This window comes from Drosophila navojoa, chromosome 4, assembly GCF_054131105.1.
Source record: "Drosophila navojoa isolate 15081-1374.11 chromosome 4, UAZ_NAV_1.0, whole genome shotgun sequence".
Taxonomy (NCBI): Eukaryota; Metazoa; Arthropoda; class Insecta; order Diptera; family Drosophilidae; genus Drosophila; species Drosophila navojoa.
This window is the reverse complement of record NC_142892.1, coordinates 6,133,736-6,154,371: the sequence shown is the minus strand read 5'-3', so window position 1 is coordinate 6,154,371 and position 20,636 is coordinate 6,133,736. Positions and strand designations below refer to the sequence as shown.

General features: G+C 43.5%; 2 protein-coding genes and 1 long non-coding RNA gene across 8 annotated transcripts; 1 reads left to right on the top strand and 2 right to left on the bottom strand.

Moving 5' to 3' along the window:
- Window positions 1-657: 657 nt before the first annotated feature.
- ltl (leucine-rich repeat-containing larval translucida) lies at window positions 658-9,910 on the bottom strand. The gene is made up of 4 exons (XM_018101729.3): window positions 8,612-9,910; window positions 2,012-3,020; window positions 1,742-1,940; window positions 658-1,632 (listed from the first exon to the last, which is right to left on the bottom strand). Exons 1-4 carry the CDS (start codon window positions 8,902-8,904, stop codon window positions 713-715), a joined length of 2,421 nt encoding a protein of 806 aa, XP_017957218.1. The 5' UTR covers window positions 8,905-9,910; the 3' UTR covers window positions 658-712.
- Window positions 6,748-12,644, top strand: LOC149091353 (uncharacterized). Its single transcript, XR_016196732.1, has 2 exons — window positions 6,748-6,990; window positions 12,017-12,644. It is a non-coding gene; the product is annotated as an uncharacterized LOC149091353 (long non-coding RNA).
- LOC108650126 (uncharacterized) lies at window positions 12,321-20,024 on the bottom strand. 6 transcript variants are annotated; one of them, XM_089259835.1, is made up of 12 exons: window positions 19,364-20,024; window positions 19,120-19,237; window positions 18,829-19,049; window positions 17,582-18,764; window positions 17,391-17,477; window positions 16,567-16,878; window positions 16,393-16,479; window positions 15,254-15,988; window positions 13,635-14,594; window positions 13,438-13,568; window positions 13,156-13,383; window positions 12,321-13,085 (listed from the first exon to the last, which is right to left on the bottom strand). In XM_089259835.1, exons 1-12 carry the CDS (start codon window positions 19,427-19,429, stop codon window positions 12,735-12,737), a joined length of 4,479 nt encoding a protein of 1,492 aa, XP_089115961.1. In that variant the 5' UTR covers window positions 19,430-20,024; the 3' UTR covers window positions 12,321-12,734. The 6 variants fall into 6 exon arrangements, with proteins under 6 accessions (XP_089115961.1, XP_089115956.1, XP_089115957.1 ...); XM_089259830.1 differs by lacking the exon at window positions 17,391-17,477 and having other exon boundaries at window positions 16,567-16,881; XM_089259831.1 differs by lacking the exon at window positions 17,391-17,477.
- Window positions 20,025-20,636: the final 612 nt, after the last annotated feature.

The window sequence follows — 20,636 nt, the reverse complement described above, 5'->3', positions numbered from 1 at the left end:
GCTACAAACTAAATTCATTTGTTAACCAACTGATAACAATATATAATTTCATTCTGTGTTTTTATGTGCGTTGCTACTGCTGTGTGTGTGTGTGTGTGAGTGTATGTGTTTTTCGTGTATAGTTTGTTCGCTTTCTTTTTGTTTTAACATTAACTTTTTCTTATTTATTTTATTTTTATTTTTTTGTTCCTCTTTTTCTGTATGTGTTTTTTTTTATTTAACTCTAAGTACCTACTTGTAAAACTTTTCAACGTATGTATATGGTGTATACAGTTATTTAAATATTTATATTGGCTCCTCTCCTGCTTTCCTACTGGCCAGACAAGCTGCACCCACCCCCAAATTATGTGCCCACCCGCCCAGCAATCAACTTATAACTTAAAGCCGGTCCAAAGTATCTTTCGTCCTTGCGTCTGTTCGGGTCCGGATCCGCTCGAAAATATTTTGCTGTTTCTCTTTTTTTTTTTTGTGAACTTTCTCTTTGCTTTGACATTATTTGTTCGATTCGATTTCACGTTTAAACTTAGATTAACTTAAGACATACAATCCATAAAAGTTTCATTGCTTGCCACGCCCCCCAAAAAGCACGCTACTCCTCGCCTACGCCTGCCAGCGCCTTTACAGTTAAATAAATCTTGTGATGTGTATGTGTGTGTGTTCTTTTAGTTTTAGTTATTTTTTCTCTGCTTCTTCTTCTCCCCATAGCGACTCCTCACTGCTCCGGCGGCTCTTCGGGTATTTGGAGATTCTGTGCCGCATGCTCCACATCGCCGAGCAGCACCGACGGATACTCCTCGTGCACCGAATTGGACTGCGAGTCGGCGTCCTCGTCGAGCAGATTCGATTTGCTCGCAGGCACCGGCGTCGGCACCAACACCACATTCGGTATATACTCGACCGTCTCATACTCTGTTTTGGCCACCGTATCGGCCTCGGCCTGCTCGACCGGATTGGCCTTCGGCTCTGGCGGCAGCTCGACAGCCTCGTCTGTGGCATTCATCTGCGATGGCTTCATCTGAGTGGGCTCCTCGATGTCCAGGACAACGGGCAGCGTATCATTCGGTTGCGGCGTTGTGGTGCTGGTGGTTGTGGTGGTTGGTGCTGTGGTGGTTACCATATCTATCGGATTGACCGGAGTGGGTGTTGTCACTGCAATAACAGTGGGTGGATTCGTGGTCGTTGTTGTTGTGGTTGTTGTTGTCGAAGTTGTTGACGATGTTGTTGTTGTCGTTGTTGGGTTTGTTGTATTCGCTTCCCCGAGCGCTGGCGGCGGCGTGGTTGCGGCTGCGGCCAGCAGCAATGTGGGTGCCACTGCCGGCGGTGCAGCTATGATAACCGGATTGATCAGCGGCTGTCCGAGTGTCGCAATTATCGGCGGCAACAGCTCGTCGTTGTTCTTGATCAAGATGGGCGACGGCACCAGCATCTGGACCAGCGGCTTCGCATCCTCAGCATCGACTATCTTGAGCTTGGTCACCAGCAGCGGCAAATCGTAATTGTAGAGCATCGGCAGCACTGTGCACACCTCCTGATCATTCTCGAAGCACTGCGATCGGCCACGTATGCGCGCATCCTGCGCGATCATCAGGCGACACAGCTCGTTCAGGCGCACATCACACATGATGGGATTGTCTAAGGGAGAAAAGTGGGAAATAATGTGAGAAGCGAGAAGAGATGGATGTACGTATAACACTGGGCAAATAATAGAGGGTTTGATCTGTCTCTCTCTCTACTCACTCACCATCTAAAAACATCTCCAGTTTGCCAGGAACATTGTGATTCTTGCAGCGCGTGTTGGTGACGAGCTCACTAGATATGCTCGAGATTTGATTGTTGGTCAGATTGACCTGGCAGAGCATGGGCAGGCCATAAAAGTCGTGCTCCAGCTTTGTGATGTTGTTATAAGCCACCTTCAGGATCTTCAAACTGGGCAGCAGAGTCTGCAGAGAGAAGAAGAGAAGTTAAGCTTAGTATTATCATTCGTCCATCATCCACTCTATAAAATGCTTACCGTTTCCAGCTGCTTCAGTTCAACCAATTGATTGGCGGTCAAGTCGAGTATTTCCAGTCGATTCATGCCATTCAAGTCTCCCGGTTGTAGATATTCGATACGATTCTCCGGCAGGCTAAGTATGCGCAGATGACTGAGGCCCGCCAGTGCCGAGTCCAGAGTAACAATTTGATTATGATCCAGGCGCAGATCGATGAGAGCCAGCTCGGGGCTGTGCTTGTGGGCGGGCAGCAGCCGCTGAATGCGATTGTAGGACAGATCGAGCACCCTCAGGGAGCGCATGCCATGCAGCTCCTCCATGGAGAACTCCTCAATGTCGTTGAACGAGAAGTTGCCCCGCGTCAGCTTTACCATCGGATGCAGCGAGAAGTTCAGCGAGCGAATGTGATTGCAGGCCAGATTCAGCGTGTCCAACTGCCGGCACGACTGGAACTCATCCTGGGCCAAGTACTCCAGCTCGTTGTTATTCGCCAGCAGCTCGGTCAAATGTTGGGCATTCCTCAGCACGCGATCGAACGATCGCAAGCGATTGAAATGCAAGTGAATGATCTCCAGATCGTCCATGGTGGCCATGTTCGCGGGCAGATGCTCCAGTCGATTATTGTGGGCCATGAGGAGACGCAGCTTACTTCCATCCGGCAGCTCCTTATCAAGATCACTGATATTGTTTGCATTGATAAACAGTGAATGGAGATTGGTTAATTCGGCCAGGGATCCATTCAGCGATTCCAGTTGATTTCGACCCAAATGCAGTATGAGCAAGCTGAGCGGAAAGGCGCCACGATCAAGTCGAGTTATATTATTGCTGGGCAATATCAAATTCGTGATCTTCTGTATGCCTTTCAGATCGTCCTGCTGCACGACTCGTATGTTGCAGCGGCTGATGTCGAAGGTCTGCAGCAGCGGCATGTGATTCAAGACGTGCTTCGGAATCTCGTCGAGTTCGTTGTCGGCGACGCTTAAGTAGGTGACATTCGATAACCCGCGAAATGGCAGCTCTGGCAGCGATCTATAAATAGTCACAAACAACACAGAAAATAGAATATATACGTTAATGCCATTTCCATATGCGAAATTGTTAGAATAACAACGCAGCAGACCTACTTTAGCCACTGGGCGCAATCACAAAATTGAATTATCTTTTGAAGAAGATCTTGAGTTGGAAACAGGGAATAAATATTTAAACGCCAACAAGGAAAAATTTGAGGAGAGCAAAAACTTTGGATATTAAATATCTTATGATTTCTATACTGCATACTTTTTGGCGCACCTGTGCGAGTGATACGTGATTTAGATATGTACATATCTGTTCATGTATCTGTATCTATGTATCTGTATCAATGTCAGCACAGATACATTGAACAGATAATGTATCTGTGCTGACGTATCTGTATCAATAGCTCTAGCTCTACGTGTATCTATGTATCTGTATCTATGTATCTATGTATCTATGTATCTGTATCTGTATCTGTATCAATATCTCTATCTCTGTATCTGTATCTGTATCTGTATCTGTATCTGTATCTGTATCTGTATCTGTATCTGTATCTGTATCTGTATCTGTATCTGTATCTGTATCTGTATCTGTATCTGTATCTGTATCTGTATCTGTATCTGTATCTGTATCTGTATCTGTATCTGTATCTGTATCTGTATCTGTATCTGTATCTGTATCTGTATCTGTATCTGTATCTGTATCTCTATCTCTATCTCTATCTCTATCTCTATCTCTATCTCTATCTATATCTTTATCTCTATCTGTATCTGTATCTCTATCTGTATCTATGTATCTCTCAGTATATTTAATTTAATGGATTAATATGCATCTTCTGCTGCACCTCCAATCTATTCTATTCATATTTCGCTGACACAGCTTATCAAAGAGCCTAAACTCAATATATCATATGAATACCTGTAGCTGAATGCCTGTCTGCCAACCCCCCTGCCCCATCTGTCCCGCCTCCTATGCGTGCTTGTATATCTTTATCGATGACTGCAGGCGGCTATTAAGTTGTCGCCGTCGGGGCGCCAAATGGTCGCGTTATTCATGATGGGAACTGGGCTGGGAACTGGCTGCTGCTGCCACTTCTAGCTGACTATCTGGATGGCGTGCAAATTGCTTGATGGCAGCCAGTGGACATCCTTGGCGCCGTTATTGGCAGCAGCCAAAGAGCCTGCCACTGATTGGCAGGCATCTATTTTTAGATCTCGAGACACTTGATCTTGATTGATTGCGAGCTCGCCTGTCCGGCAGTTGATTATGTAATGTGGAAAAAAAAAACGGGCAAGGATGATGATGATGATGCAGTCAGCCTAGCCTGGCCCAGCCAGCCGACTGCAATAGATACGAGTATTGTATCTATAATGAGCAAAAGGCAGCGTTCGCTCGTTGAACTTGAGCGCATATCAGGCAGATACATAAGCAGCTATGTATGTATATATCGAGTGAGATATATGTACATATGTATGTATGCTTGCATGTTTGTAGTATAAATATGTATGTATGTATATGGACAATTCCTTAACGTCAGTCATTTAATTGTCACACGACCTAAGCTGGCCTCTTGATCATTGATTGAACGTAATAATAAAATTCAATTGGGAAACCGCTCACTCGCTCTCTCTCTCTCTCTCTCTCTCTCCCTCTATTTCAGTCTTTCTCTTTTACTCTTTTGCTATGGCCTGCTCGCTCTTTTGCACAAAACTGACCCCAAGCAGACAAAAAAAAATATAAAAATAATAACAATTACAAATAACAATAACAGAAACAACGGAACATTCCATTTCCAAGCATTCATTAGGCCTCTCTACCTCCCATTGTCTTTCTCTCTCTCTCTCTCTCTCTCTCTCTTTTTCAGCTAAATAATAAACCAAGTTTGGTGTAAACTTTCTTGTTGATTGTTTACCTTCTTAAAGGAAAACATATTTATATACATATATACTATATACATTTACCATATACATATACATTCGATTCGAAGTAGTTGTTGCGTTATCACTGAAAACGTTTTGTTCTCGGAATATTCCATAATAAATTATGTAGCTATCGTACTCAACACTTTTTCGCACTTTTGTCAGGGCTGCAACTACTCCTCAACTGTATAATCAGAAGTATATACATATATGTATGTGTGGAGAGATGTATTTATATGACTTCGCTAGACATTGCCATAACGCATGTCTCTTGAGCTCTTATCAGCCTGAGAAAAAAACAAAACAAAACAAATCAAAACAAAAGTGATCGATGCATCGATCGATCCAACCACCCAAGCTCAGCACATTGCAGTCTCTCCGAGGCCGAATCTTCTCTAGTTTCATTTTACTCTAATTTCATTAGAAACCCCCCAAAAGAAACAGAACAGAAATTGTTGACAACATTTTTCAACAACTTGATCAGTGGAGGATCGTTAAAGCGATCATTAAAATCACATTATCTATCAAGTTGGCGCCAGTCATAAACTTATGACGAGCCCAAGTCCATTAAAACAGCTGCTCTTATCACAGCCAAATAGAATTGTATACATGTAACTGTGCATGTATACGTATATATAATATGATTCCATATGGTTTTTTGAGGGCTCTGGGTAAAGGTCTAAGACAGGAAAATAATCTGAATATTAGAAATTTGAATCAATTTGGAACAATTGCTTAAGGACGGCGAGATTTCTAATTGAAGACATATAGAAATATATACATTTGTATAGAGATATATAAGGTATTATAATATTAAGTGAAAATTTCATATTAATCACAATTTATATAGAAATATGAAGAAATATATATATGGGATATATATTAAACAAAAATACATATGCAGATTTAAGCTTTCTATTTGAATTGCAATAGAATCTTCAGAAAAAATTTATGAATATTTTATGTGAAACATTACAGAAAACACCAAGGAAAAATATAAATAAAAATTTAGTTGTAGTTATAGAATTTTCTAAATTTAATAAAAATTTTAAGACTCAATTAGTTATCACCTATCATAGCACCTCTCTTGCAACCCTGGGTTAGGCACGTAGATTTCAAAAGATTTCAAACGGATTTCGTTGACCACGCGAATCACAGCGGATTGCCACGCGTTGCTCAAGCGACTCAGAAGCATAACACACACACACACATACATACATACATACACGTACATACAGCAGGCACAGTCACTTGTGATTTTCCTGGCTGTGTGATGTGTGGCCTGGCCTGGAATGATTTGGTCGGAGCGCGATATTAAGGCAATAGGTCAATTATATTAAATTGACATCAATGTAAAAAAAAAAAGAAAGAAGCTGAAAAAAAACTTTTCAGGCAGCACGCGCTGGAGACCCAAGTCGCATGGCATCGAACCGAATCGGCGTTGCATATGCGTTACACTGAGAGAAGAGCTGGGGTATGCAAAGGCAACATTTGTTGGCAAAGCCTAAGCATTTATTTCTTAAATATTTCTATAAAAAAAAATGTTGCCAATATTATTCAATAATTAAAGAATTTATAGTGAAACAAAAATTAAAAATTTCTAAGAAATGAAATTTATTTTAAAAACAGATTTTTTCCCTGGAAATTTATTTATTTTATTTTTAGCGTAAAAAGGGATATAACTATAAAAAAAAACAAAACAACTTTCTTGCTTAAAAATAATTTGAAAATTTGACTATAATACAATTTGTTGACTCATTTTTCTATGATTTCTAACCGCATTTTCTTCAAGTGTACTTAATATGTATGTATTATATAGCACGGGTTCGATTAGGTTCTAGTAATTAAATCATTTTTCCAAGTTTTTTTTTTTTTTTCTACATACAAATTGCAACTGATGGAAAGATGACGTTTGACAAATGATGCTGCCCGCTGATAAAGCAAAAGTCAGCCAATTGTATAACCCATCCAGAACTTGGCAGTTAATCGATTTCTATGCACAGAAGTGTACAGAAATTCTATATACTATATATATATATATATATACTGTATATTGCACTGTATCTGTGTGTTTATTTGATTGTTTTTAATTGAATTGGCAGCTCATTAGGCGCAGGAGTCAAATATCAATGAACCCCGCTTATGAAATAGGCCTGAATATAATATTACTTATATACATATACATTCTGATATGGTTATTTATATTTGCTATTAATACTGTCAATGTAGGTGTGTGCGTGTGTGTGTGTGTGTGTGTGTGTGTTTTGTTTAAAATTGAAATTCATTCAGAGTCTTCGAGTGAGCGGAGAAAACGTGCAGCTCGCTCGTTCGCTTTCAAACCAGAATCGAATCCAATTGCAATTATCAGTTTTGCATACGCATTAAGTATACGTCGGATGTCTCTGGGGATTTACTATATATACCCGTGTGTATATATATGTCTATCTGTGTGTGTGTGAATTTATATAGAAACAGAAATTGATAACGCCACTCGCAGTCGCAGCCATTCAAGTATCAACAATCGAAGCACGAAGCTAAACGTTTGTTTGGCTCGTCTAGTTGAGGATCTAATCTTGAGTCTTGAGTCTTGAGTTTGAAACGCGTGTCGCAACCAGCCCGAAACTAGTTGTAATTTGTCTCAATTGCATAGATGTGGAGATCCCAGTGTAGCTCGGCTAATTTCTAATTGAAAAATTAAATCATTTACTTCGGCCAGGTCGTAATTAGATCCCAGAACCAGGTCTACCCAATTGAGTCTCAATTGAAGTGCAGCTAATTATGTTTGCTTCAGTCCCCCAGATCTACATGTACGCATATACCTATATCTGTCTATGATAGCTAGGAAATTGACCGCGAAACACGTGAAGCGCATTTCTCATTATTATTACTTTTTTTTTCGTATATTTCTTCTACTTGTTTTTATTATGCTTAAGTACATTGGACTCGTATTTTCGTAGCTTTGTTGTTTTTCTTCTGCTGTTTTTTTGTTTTTTGATTGGGTTTAAGGAACCTAAATTGATAGCCAGCCTACGGAAAATTCTGAACGCTGCTCAGATAGAAAGACACTGGCGACCTTGAAATTTAGCCGATAATTGAATTTCGTGGGGGGCTTCGAATGAACGACAATTTTATAGGGGTATACCCGGGCGGCGAGACTTGACAATCGAACCGGCAGAAAATGGGAATTACCTGGAGTAATCTATTTCAACATCATTGGAAGTAACAAGGAGGAATAATAAATTGGGAATGGTTTGGTAGATAGTTCTTATATTAATTTTATACATAGAAGACCTAAGACACTTAGACGTGGATTGAACTCTAAAATACACATATCGGATGGCTGTAAAAGAAAGTATATAGAACGTTTTAAGTACAGTTAAATATTTCGAACAAGCAAATGCAAGATCCTGAGCTTTTTGGGCAGAATAGTGTTTAGGAAAATTGCTTGCATAATATTAAAGAATCTTAGGTCAAGCCATCGATTGCTGAACTAAAAGCTAACAGTCGCATGTTAGCCATTACGCTAAGCCATTCATCTTAAACCAGTTTAAAGCTCTACGACTCAAATCTTAAAATGCCCAGAAGATCGTTTCTATAAGCTATCCCAAGCCCAATTTGGAGCCTTAGCTGTTCCAACCAGTTTTTATACAGTTATACGGACATTCATTTGAGGAGAATCTTACGCACCTTAGGCCGTTCCACTGCATACGCAGCTTGTAGATGTTAAAGTTCATATCTCTGAACGATCTCATCTCCAGATCGTCCAGTTGCGAATGGGTTATTTTCAGATCGATGTTGACATCGGAGTTTAGCTTATTGGCCAGACTGTCGACGACAGCGTTGAAGGACTCGAGCTTCTCGCAGGCGAGCTCGACATGATTGAAGGCTTTGCCCATTTCGCACGTGCACGGCGATATCTCCGGACGGGCCGAGCATTGCAGTGCTGCAAAATGGAATACGGCGTACATCACAGAAGCCATATTGTTGCTGTTGTTGTTGTTGTTGCTGATTTGTCGTTTGTGTTTTCAAACTTTTCCGATTCGGATTTTCGATTCACAGTTCACAGGATTTCTCTAGGCGTTTAGCGACTGAGCGAGCAGGCAGTCGAAATTGTTTTTGGTGGGAAAAAACTCTGTCTCTCTCACGTTTTGTTATACGGATGCGAACATATGTGCCGGAGTTTCCATACTTGGGTTTCGGTTTTTCTCTTCTACTCTTGTATCTATTTTACGTTCACTCGATTTTTCGATATGTTGTCGACTTTTGAGGACCGTTATTAGAACCGTTTTTCCCGTTCACTATGTGGCCGGCATCGAATTTCACGCGACAAAAAGTCAAAAACCAAAAACCAAAAAAAAAAAAAGCAGAAGAAACCCAGATGTGAGAGTTCTGTGTTTCAAATGTGGACTGCAATGCTCAATCGTTTGTTTGACCTCTTGACACGCACATCTATGTATTAATCTTCTATGAACAAAACAAAAAATAAAATAACACACACACGCACACACTTGCACACACACCCAAACACACTCTATATTGATTTCTCTCTCGCACTCTGTAACTGTGTGTGTATGTGTGTGTGGACGGATGGATGTCTATATATTTTATTTACTTTTTTTTTATTTTTTATTTATTTATATATTTTTAAGCCGCGCGTATTGAGCGAGATTGTGAGTGTGAATCGTGGAGTCGGTTTCTATATAGTATTATTATTATTATATATATGTGCTGTATATATATATAAAATATTTATATGTATTTGTACTCGTATATTATGTTGTTCTTTATAGCACTCTACGTTTTTTTTTTCTTTTCTGGAGCCCGTTGCTCACGTCTATAGCCCAACACGGTCCGTTTGCGACTGGGAAAAATAATGGAAACGCTGAGGATCCGTTTGTTGGCTGCGTCGCTAGCAGCGGCGTTGACGGCGACGCGAGCAGCAGCAGCGACTGCGCATGCTGCTGCTGTTGCTGTTGCTGTTGCTGTCTTAGCTGTTGTTGTTGAGGTTGCTGCTGCCGTTGCTGTTGTTGTTGCTGCCTTGAGAACTTTGAGCGCGTTTTTGAATGCAAAAGTTTTCTCTTTTGGCCACAAAGTATTGCAAGTTGTTGTTACTGCTGCTGCTGCTGCTGCTGTTGTTGTTGTTGCTGCTGTTGTTGCTGCTGCTGGTGCTGCTTCTGTTGCTGCCACTGACTGTTTGGCTATGTAATTGTTCAAGCAAACACTCAATTACATGTATTCCTGTCTCCTCAATCTCAATCTGAGTCGCTGGCGCCGTTGTCTGTTTTTGGTGCGTGATGTTTTTTCGTGTTGCCCCCTTTGAGCAGCACCAGCAGCAGCAGCAGCAGCAGCAGCAACTGAGATGGGTGTTGCTGCCACATGTGGCATGTTTGTAAGTTGAGTTTCTTAGGAACCTAGGCAACAGGCCATGCTATGCCATGCATATACATACATATATACATATGTATATACATACATAAACACATACATATCTATGTATGGGGGCATCATTATCAACATCATGTGTTTACAAACTCTGGTTGTTATTGCTGCTGGCTTCTACTCTTACGCACTGCTGATAAATTGTCCTTTACGCGCGCACACACACACACACATACACACATGCCAGCGACTGCCATATGCGTTTTGAAAATCAGTTTTATTTGTACGCAGTATCTTTTATCTGAGCATCTTCTGAGCAATGTTTTCAATTATGACGTTCTCAACTGCACAGTGCCTGAATGAGCCGGCTTGTTATGATTTTGTTGTTGTTCGTGTGCCGCCTCATCGATGATAATCATGCGTGAAGATACTACACATTTGGCAGACCCATTGAATACCCTAGATGCATAAGGAAATCACAGAGTACAAGATAGATGGATAGCTATGCCTCGATACGTATAAACATACCTCATATACACATAAAACTTAATATATAAATAAATACCAAGCTTTATTTTACTTCCCAATTATCAAAATTGATGTTAATGTCATTTTTAAAGTTTACGTAAATAATCAAATTATTTGATCATTAATAATTAAATTGTCAATTTGATCCACCCACACTCTGCAGGGTATCTCTGCTGTCTCAAAATACTCATGCAAAATTGCAATAACGGTGAATAGTTAACCATTTTGAGCTAGATATCGATTGTCGATAAAGCTGCGCTTAGTATTTGATAAGTATTTAATTTGGTATTTAATTACCGCTGCCGTCTCAACCAAAAGTTTTCAACGTACTCGCAGAAATAAATCAACAATAATTGGCTACTGTGGCAACTGTGGCGCCACCTCGTTGCTGCTTGGCAGGCGCCACATTGAAACGAGTGCGCTGTCAGCTGAAGAGCAAGGGGGCAAGCGGCAGCAGCAGCATGCACCATGCATCAAAGTCCGCAGTCTTAATTTATTTTGAAGTTGTGGCTGGGCACAGCGCATACATAATTAACCAAAGCCCCCTTAAAAATGCCGTCTGTCGCGGTGAATTCCGCACGAAATTCCTGCCGGCTGCAATGCGCGTGCCAATGTGCCCCATCACACAAGCTCGTCCCGTGCCGCGCCGCCCAGTCCGCTTCCATACGTCTGTCGCCCTTGCGACCAACTGCTGCTGCTGCTGCTGTGCTGTTGTTATAGCTCCTGCAGCAATTAATCATGGCTGTTGGCAATTTTCTTGTGATTCGCTGCGAGGCTTCAACTCATACTCAATCTCAATCTCTGTCGCCGTCTTTGCCATCATCTCTGATGATGAGCGCACGACATGCGACGGTTATTTTTAGTGTGACCGTTACACGCCCACATTGCAAATATCTGAAGACTAGCTAAATATTTATAAGTAATCGATAAATTGTATTAAAAATATACACAGATTGCGTAGCTGAGCTATTTTTAAATTTCAATCATGCCTAAATCAACAACAGCGCACAACAGCAACAATTATGAATTATTATTTATTCATATTTGTGTTGATGTCACATAAATATTTCAACATTTCTTAATGTGACAAATTTTTTGTGTTTCGCGCTTTCTCATGCAACGAAATTATACATATGTATTTCTGCTCTTCCCTCTTTATTTTTTGGTCTTATAATTTTTTTCTAGCCGATTTCTTTGATAGTTGTTGTAATGTGAATTCCACTCGAGAGATTGACGAAGATTCTGCAAAATTCCAGAGTTTGATTCGCAACGGAAACGATCATGTGCCAAAATTGATAGCCCTAAATCGAAAGAACACGTCAATTGGGGCCTGGCTGTTTAATTACGGCCGAAATATTTGGCTGGAATTTGGTATTTGGCTGTCGTCACGGCTTTGTCTGCTGCCAGGCCACTGCGTCATTCGCCACGGGGACGCCATTGGATCAATCAACTATATTGTCGATCGATCGATAATGGAGAAAAGAATTGATTTTTGTGTATGAATTTCATTTTATTTAGCTTTCTTTTTATGCAGAGTTGTCCTAAAAACTTTGACCATTAATTTCGTGTAGTTTCTTGCAGTTAATTACGTGTGTGTGTGTGTGTGTGTGTGTGTGTGTGTGTGTGTATCTCGTATCTGATTGTATGTATGCATGTATATCAGCTGTATATAGTATATATCTACATACATATATATGTATCTATATATCTGCTGCGTCCACAGCCGCGCGCACTTCGTGTGGCCAACACAGGCTTCAGAACTTATCCAATTAACTAAATATGAAACATAGTAGTTCAATATTAAAGTAAGATTTACATATATAAAGCACACTTTAAAGCACGCTTCATTCGCGGCCATGGCCATGGCCACGACCCCGCCCACAACACGACCCCAGCTCGTCGCCTACTTTTGCTCGGTAAACTTGGTGATTTGCGGATATTTGCTTGGCTGATAATCAATATCCTGCTTAAGGCGCTCGCGTGCACTGTTGCGCACAGCCTCTGTGTAGGATGCCTGCACCACAGCATCATGGGCAATGGCATTGATCACAACATCCGGATTAACAGTGGGATTTGCGTTGCTGGCACCGCCACCATTCGTGCCAGCCAGACCGGAGTTTTGGAGAGCACGCTGCACACCGCTAGAAATTAGGCATTCCACGTTTGATGACTTCTCGTTCTGGATGATCTTGCGACGCTTGGCAGACATGCCCGATATATAAGCATCGGAGTAGGGTGGCTGTGGTAGGTTTTGCTGCAAATGAATTTAGAGTTTGTTTTTTTGTTCAGCAATTTCTAATCTTTTATTTACTCTCTCCACTCACCTCTGTTTGGGTTTGCAGATCGCGCGTTATCACAGGCAGCCAGTCATGAGGGAAACTGTTATGCCAAGGTTCCGAGCCGACTGTTACCGCGGGCAAGGATAGCTCCGGCTCCGCGGAGATGCTGCTGCCACCGGCCACGTCGGCCATTTCGACGTCGGTGTCGAGCGATTGTTCTGCCGGCTGTGAATGTGAGGAAAAGGCGAGTAGCGGAGGCCACACAAAAGGCTCCTATTAGTTAGTGCTTTATGGAAAACTTGGTCAGCAATTCATTCTCAGACTTACGTCGGCATCGGCGCCCGTTGTCACTTCTTCGCGCAGCACGAGGAACTGTTGAGCATCGGCGGCGTCTATCGTTGCAGGAATTGTGGGATCTATGTAGATGCACAAGAACTGCAAGGCCTCATTGCGGAAATCTGAAAGGATGCGTCATCTCAGGTGAGTATCTGCTTCAAGCATCAAGGTCAAGTCTTTACTCTTACTTAAACGCAGCGGCACGCTGAGCCGTCGCATCAGCTGCCGCCAGTAGAGCTCCGCATTGGTGGTGCCCAGGCACAGGAAGAGCACGCTGTATAGACGCTTCCGGAACTGATCGCAGATTTGCTTTAGCTGATGCTCGAAGTGGCTGCTGCAGGTGTTGCCGTAGCACAACATGATGATCCGTTGCAGGCTCTGGCGCAGCGTATTGCACACGGAGTCCCGCGAATTGTACCTCGGCAGCTCGTACTGACGCAGAAAGACCAAATTGTCGCCGAACCAGTCCAGAGCTCGGCTCACAGCCGTTTGCATCGTGTACGGATTGACCGAGGCGCCCTCGAAGACGCTGTGGTGCAGAAAGCTGCGCAGTTGGGCGCGTAGATTGCAAGTCTCTCGGCTGTCCGCCAGAGCTGCAGCTGCAGCTGCGTCGCCGGCTGTTGCAGCAGCTGAGCCCGAGCCCGAGCCCGAGCCCGAGGCTGCAGCTGAAACTGCGGGTGCTGCTGACGCTGATGCTGCTGCTGCTGACGCTGCTGAGGCGCCACCATTGTTGGTTGCTGCTGTCGAAGTGGCATTAGTTAGCCCCGTTGTTGTGCCGCCCAAAGCTGTTTGCGCATGATTTCTCATATTAGTAACCAGGAAATTTTCATACATAGCGGATAAAAGTCTGGATACGGTTCTTTGCACGGGCCGACCGTGCGGCTGGCGTGCAATGGGACGGGCGCTTATTAAGAAGGTAGAACTGACAGGAACGTGCACACCGCCAACGCCAACACCAACACCATCAACACCGCCATTACCACCATTAGCACCATTACGATTGGCACCACCAACACTACCGCCACCAATAGTCGTCAATCCCGGCATGCTGCCGCTTCGGCTCTCGCGGAGGATGGTGGATGGTCGACGTGGCATGATATGCGAGAAGGTTGAGCTGCTGAAGCTACGCGGCAAGCGGGTACTGTTGACTATGAGATGAGATGACACGGATAGAATGCAGATTAGAATGTCAGAGATGCAAACCGGCAGCCTACAACATTGTGTGGGTGTATTTGTGCGTACATGTGTGTGTGTAGTCATAGGCAATAGTTACTAAGCTCAGTCTTCGGTTTCTAGGAATTGTGAATAGATCTTTGGCAAGTATAAAACTACATTCAGACACTAGGCTCGATTTCAAATTGGACTTGAGAGAATTATACTATATGGTCATTTCAAAATAGAGCAAGTGTAGATATCTGTTGTACAATTCATGTAACTAGAAATTCGGAGATCCAAATTTATACAAAATATAACAGAATATACTGGATATATTCTGAAAATTATGATTAATAATTAATGTCAATTGAAACAAGGAAAATTATATGAAAATGAATGGTCAAGAGTTGCATTGTTTTTCTTCTATTATCCTATAATAACCCGGTTTACATCTCTGATGAATATGTTAGGATGAGGAGAGTCGGCCACGTGGCGATGGCGCGACGAGGCGAAGCCGTGCACTGTCCGGGACATTACGACGATTATATATGGATGCATATATGATTTGATGATTATATATATGTATATAGTATGTATGTTTTCCCGTATCAAAATTGATAGATATTAGTTAATCTTCGTATTTTCAACTTACCCATTTCATCAGCGGTTGGCTGACGCAGCGGCGTTAGGAAGTTGTGTGTGTGATTATTGTTGTTGTTGATGTTTCTGCTGCTGATGTTGTTGTTTCTGCTGCTGACGTTGTTGTTTCTGCTTCTGATGTTGTTGTTGGATTGCTGTTGTTGTTGTTGTTGTTGTTGCTGCTGTTGAACCATTGGCTCCGGCTCACGAATATGATGGCTATTGCAGGGCAAGAAACGATCGAACGCCGTATGCGTAGGTGCAATACGTCCGGCCCAATTGTTGTTGCCGCCAATCTGAATCTGTGGTCGGGATGTCGAGCGCGTCTGCGTGGCCGTTGTGGGCAATGTATTGGCGCGCTGCTCGCCGCTGCGCGTGCCACTCGATGTGGATGCGGCAGCCGCAGCAGCAGCAGCAGCAGCAGCAACGGCAGCAGCAACAGCACCAGCTCCAGCTGATGCTGCGGCAGCTGCCACATTTGCTTCGCCAGCTCCGGCACTGTCGGTGGCGGCTGCTGGTCGTCCCTGTGCTTGACCCTGACCCTGTCCCTGGGCCTGTGCCTGAGCCTGAGCCTGGGCCTGGGCTTGGGCCTGGGCTTGGGCTTGCGGATGCACAGCAGCGGTCATCACATGCACCGGCAAATTTATGGACATCACATTGGGCACATTGAACTCGACACGCAGATCCGCATCGTTTGTGGCGCTATTGACCACGGCCTGAATCAAACGGGCCATTCGCATCTGAGGATCTGCAAGCGAGACAAGAAACAAGTCAAAAGAGCACTAAACTAGCTAAATTGTAAGCCAAAACAGAAATCAATTAACTGTGGAAACTTTGCATTAACTTATGGATCTGTTCGATGGATTATTTAGATTAGTCTATGTGCTTCATATTGTAGAGCTTTCTAAGGGAATCTTTCATATTATGGATTCTTTGGTTTTAGAAGAGGTCTGCATACGCATTTAGAGCACATAGAGCAACAGAAATACGACGCATCAACACTTGAAGCGTTAAAGCTCTATAAACTATATTATTTTGTTAAGTAAGGGAACAACTAATATATTATGGAATATGCCTCAAATCAGTAGCAAATCTGTTTAATGAAAGCCGAACAAAAGCTGGGCTGAGCTGTATGGGAAAAGGATAACCTACTGGGCGTTGGCATTTGGACAGGCATATAGAGACGAAACCTTGGCCTGGGTGCTTCGTTAGCCTCAGCCGCACGCTCGGCGTGCTCATCTAGAAAACCGACAAGGTATTAGTCGTAGGGCTTGATTTTCGCATGTTTTGGCAGTTTAAGGCTGGGCATATAACCTGGGCACTCACCTGCATCTGCACGAGATTGTGTGCCGGCTGCATTGGTGCCAGCTGGCGCCACCATGGGCTCATCCACAGGATCCTCAAAGTTGTCATTTCGATTGGCTAGGCCAGCGAGTGCAGCAGCTGCAGCATCTGCATCAGCAATGCCAGCCGCTGTTAGCTCATCTGCTCTTCGGCTACGTTCCTCGGGATCTATATAATCTTCCTCCTCAATATCTTGCATGCTAGAGCCATCCTGTGGGTCCTGTGGACGCTGCTCCCCATCGTTTGTGGCATTAGCAACAGCCTGAATTAGACGTGACATTCGAGATTGAGGATCTGCTGGCGGAACGAAACGGAAATATAGTCAGGAAATTTTGGAGTAGAGTATGAAATTGCGAATTGAGGAATATATGTACAAAAATCTGTTTTTTCTAGAAAAACCTTTGGGGATATACGAAAAACTATTCTTGTACTTCAAGAACATCAACAATAAGAAATTAAGCTTTTAAGGATCAGCCGGAAGCTTTTCTTGAGTAACTTTTATGCCATTTGTACAAGCTGATATTTTGGGCTAACCTTAAAGATCTAGCATATCTTTCAGCTAGATGAACTCTAATAAAAGAATGCTTAAGGAACGATAACAATAGAAGTATTAGCTCTTATGCTGCATTTTTAAGCTTCTGGATTAATCTTGCAGTAGTAAAGGAAGAGAACAAGTTGGAACTCTAAGGACAAATCTTTAGCTCTGAGTCCGGGATTAGTGTATAAAAGATCAGTAAAAACATAAAGCAAAGCTTGCAAGCTTTAAGCCAGCTTTCAACAAAGATTTGTATTTAAGGAAAACCTACTGTACATAGGCAATGGCACAGGCATATATAGACTTAGCCTTGGCCTAGGCGCTGCTTCGACTTCAACAGAGTTCTCCACGTGATCATCTAAAGAAATTAACAAGAAATTGATATCTTCTGCTGTCTATTGCTTGGATATTGTGTTGTTCTATATATATATATATATATCTACATATTGAATAGACACTCACCTACTCCATCCTGATCAGTTCCGGATCGTTGTTGTTGCGCTGAAGCTGAAGCTGTGCCTGTGCCTGAGCCTGTTCCAGCCGCAGTCTGTTGTTGTGGATTAGATGCAGCGGAGGCAGAGGCTGGTGCCGCGGCTTGTGGTACTGCAGACGCAGACGGCACTTGGGCAATGAGGTCTGCAAGCGGAGCGCCCACCAGATTGGGCGTAAAGATATTATTGGAGCGTATGTAGCCGCTCTGCTCCACGAGAATGGGCCGGCAGGTGAGCACACGCGGACCGGGCTGAGACAGGTCCAGCATCAAGTCCGAGATGGCATGCTGGGCATGCGACAGATAGTGCAGAGCCTCGGAGACACGATCGTAGATGCGTTGTGCATTTTCGCGTCCAGCTGTGTCCTGTTCCTCGAAGCTGGGATCCTGCTGCAAGATCTCGTAGTAGCGATCGAGGAAGGGCGCCAAACGTTGCTCGACAGTACGGTAGCGCTGAAAGACTCGCGCCAGCACCTCGGGACGTGTACGACGGCGCGGACCATTGCCAGCACCGTTCGGTTGCGTACCTCCAGCAGCTGCTGTTCCAGCTGCTGCGCCTCGATCCGCTGCCTCTGCCTGCGGCGAGTTGGAGCGGTCGTCCTCACCGGGTGGCGTGTTAGTCCCATCGGCTGCCTCATCATCTGTCTCAATTACATCCTCAATGATCACGGCGGCTGCTGCTGTAGTCTCCTCGCTCGTATCAACGCTGGCGGCGCCATCGCTGCTGCTGCTCCCAGCACGATCCGATGGCTGTTGTTGCTGCTGCTGCTGCGACTGTTGTTGCTGTTGTTGTTGCGGCGGCTGCTGCTGCTGGTCGCCCTCCTCGTTGGTGTAGACAGTGGGCAGCTGCACCACTGTATAGTTGCGACCAGGTGTGTTGCGTGACAATGCAGCGGTGACTGCGTCCTGTACCATGTCAATGATGTTATTGTTGCGTGGAATATCGGTAGACGACACGCCCACCTCGACCACCGTTGACTCCATAGTCCAATGCCCGCGTTGCAGTATATCTAATGATTGATTATTCAGCCCGATCTCGGGGTTTTCCAGATATGCAGCTATATTATTGGCACAGTCGATCATGTGCTGGGCAACAGTGATGCGATTAATGCAGAAGGACGACGAGTTGGGAAAGCGATTCGGAGGTGTGCGATTCTGCAAAGGAATACGATAATTAGCAACAGGAATTTGAGGTAGCCTAAACAGCATTTATTCTTACGCCCGCAGCAGTCAGTGGTCCATTGTTCACAGGTATGGCCATAGTGCCCACCAACATGCCGTCGAGTGCCCTGAAATATGGCGCATTGCGCAGATTCCGCGGTGCTGGTCTGCCGGGAAGGCGGTTCAATCCACGCATCGGTTCATCGTTGTTCGTTGCATTAGCGCCGCGCTGCGAGAAGGGCGGACGCTCGGCCACATGCAGAACTTTGCCATCGACATCTAGAAAACAGGAGAAATCATATGTCAATATGTTGATTGCAACTACAGATGCAAACTAGCCATGACTCACCGTATTCCTTCACTTGTTTGTCATCAGACAACACGCGCCCTTGGTAAATAATGCGCTGATTCTCGGCTGCAATATTAGTCTTCTCTGCGATTTGGTCCTTAAACTGGCGTATGGTTAACTAGGAATAGAAAGAAAATGTAATTAAAAGAAAAGCGTTCAGCACACAACCTCAAAAATGCACACACACAAGCATGTACTTCCACACAACTCACACATACACACATGCACGCGCATTTGTACTTACCTCATTGTCGATGCTGAAGTCGTGTGTGCGAGCATCTAAAGTTTTCACCTTTAGGTTTATTAACATTTTGTTAACCGTGCTCGTGCTTCTCAAATGCTTCTGAATTAGATTCCTTTACTGTAGAAATAAAACTTACAACAGCCAACGGCAAAGAAAATCGGTGGCCGATGTACGACGGCAATCGTTGTCTTGTTTCTGCCAATCGAAACGCATTCGCACTCGAAATTCGCCTTTGCTCGCTCTCACTCTTTCGCACTCTCTTCGATCCGGTGTAGCCAAGTGTGGGAAAATTTTATATTATTTTTTGTATTATTAAATGCTATATTTTCCTTTCTTCTATGTTTGCGTATCGCTAATATCACTCTTGTGTTGCATCAACACCGTTTGCCAGTCGATTAAAGAGCAAGTAATTCGAATTTTATTGCTGCCAAATTTTGATAAAGAATCACACAAAAATAGCGAGCGGCTACGACCCAGAATTCCTGCCTCTTAAATGCTTTTTAACAAAATATACTGTATACAAACGTCAGATAATTTATTTATGTGGTATTTTGACACTTTAGCCAATATGGTCACATGGTGTAAAACTTATGCAAACAATCTATCGACTTTTGCAATTTTAGGTATTTTCAGCAGTCTGGCTAGGCTGCGCAACAGAAAAATGTTTTTTTTAGCTATCTGGCCTTACGCTGCAGCCCTGGCCTGCTGCTATGTGGCGCAAATTTTAAAAATTTGACTTTCTCTTGTGGTTTTTTTTTCACTGCCCTGGCTTTGTAAGGAAGAAAACAGAAAAACAGCAACTGACGTGCTTGCCGCATGTATTATGCCACAGTTAACCCGCTCCAAGGCCTTTGCGACGTCTGCTTTGAACTGCATCCTATGGGAATTTGCTCAAAAAAACTGAATAATAGCAGCAAAAAAGCGAGCCATAGCCGAGGTGTAGAACAACTTTTCGCTTTGAATATTTAAGTGGCAGAGCCAGCAGCGCCAGGTATGCTAAGAGTATGAACGGGGAGGCATGGGCGAAGGCGTGCCAGCAGAAAGGCAACGGCAGCGGCTGCGTCAGCTAACACAATTTTTCTTAGACCCCGGAAAATGTGAAAATGCGGAAATGTGATTTAATGTCGGCTCAAAATGATTGCCGAATATTTCGCTTGTTGTTCGAGTTTGAGGGTAAAAGCTTAAATGCTTTAATAAATAGATAAGGGAGCGAGAAAGAGAGAGAGAGAGAGAGAGAGAGAGAGAGAGAGAGAGAGAGAGAGAGAGAGAGGAA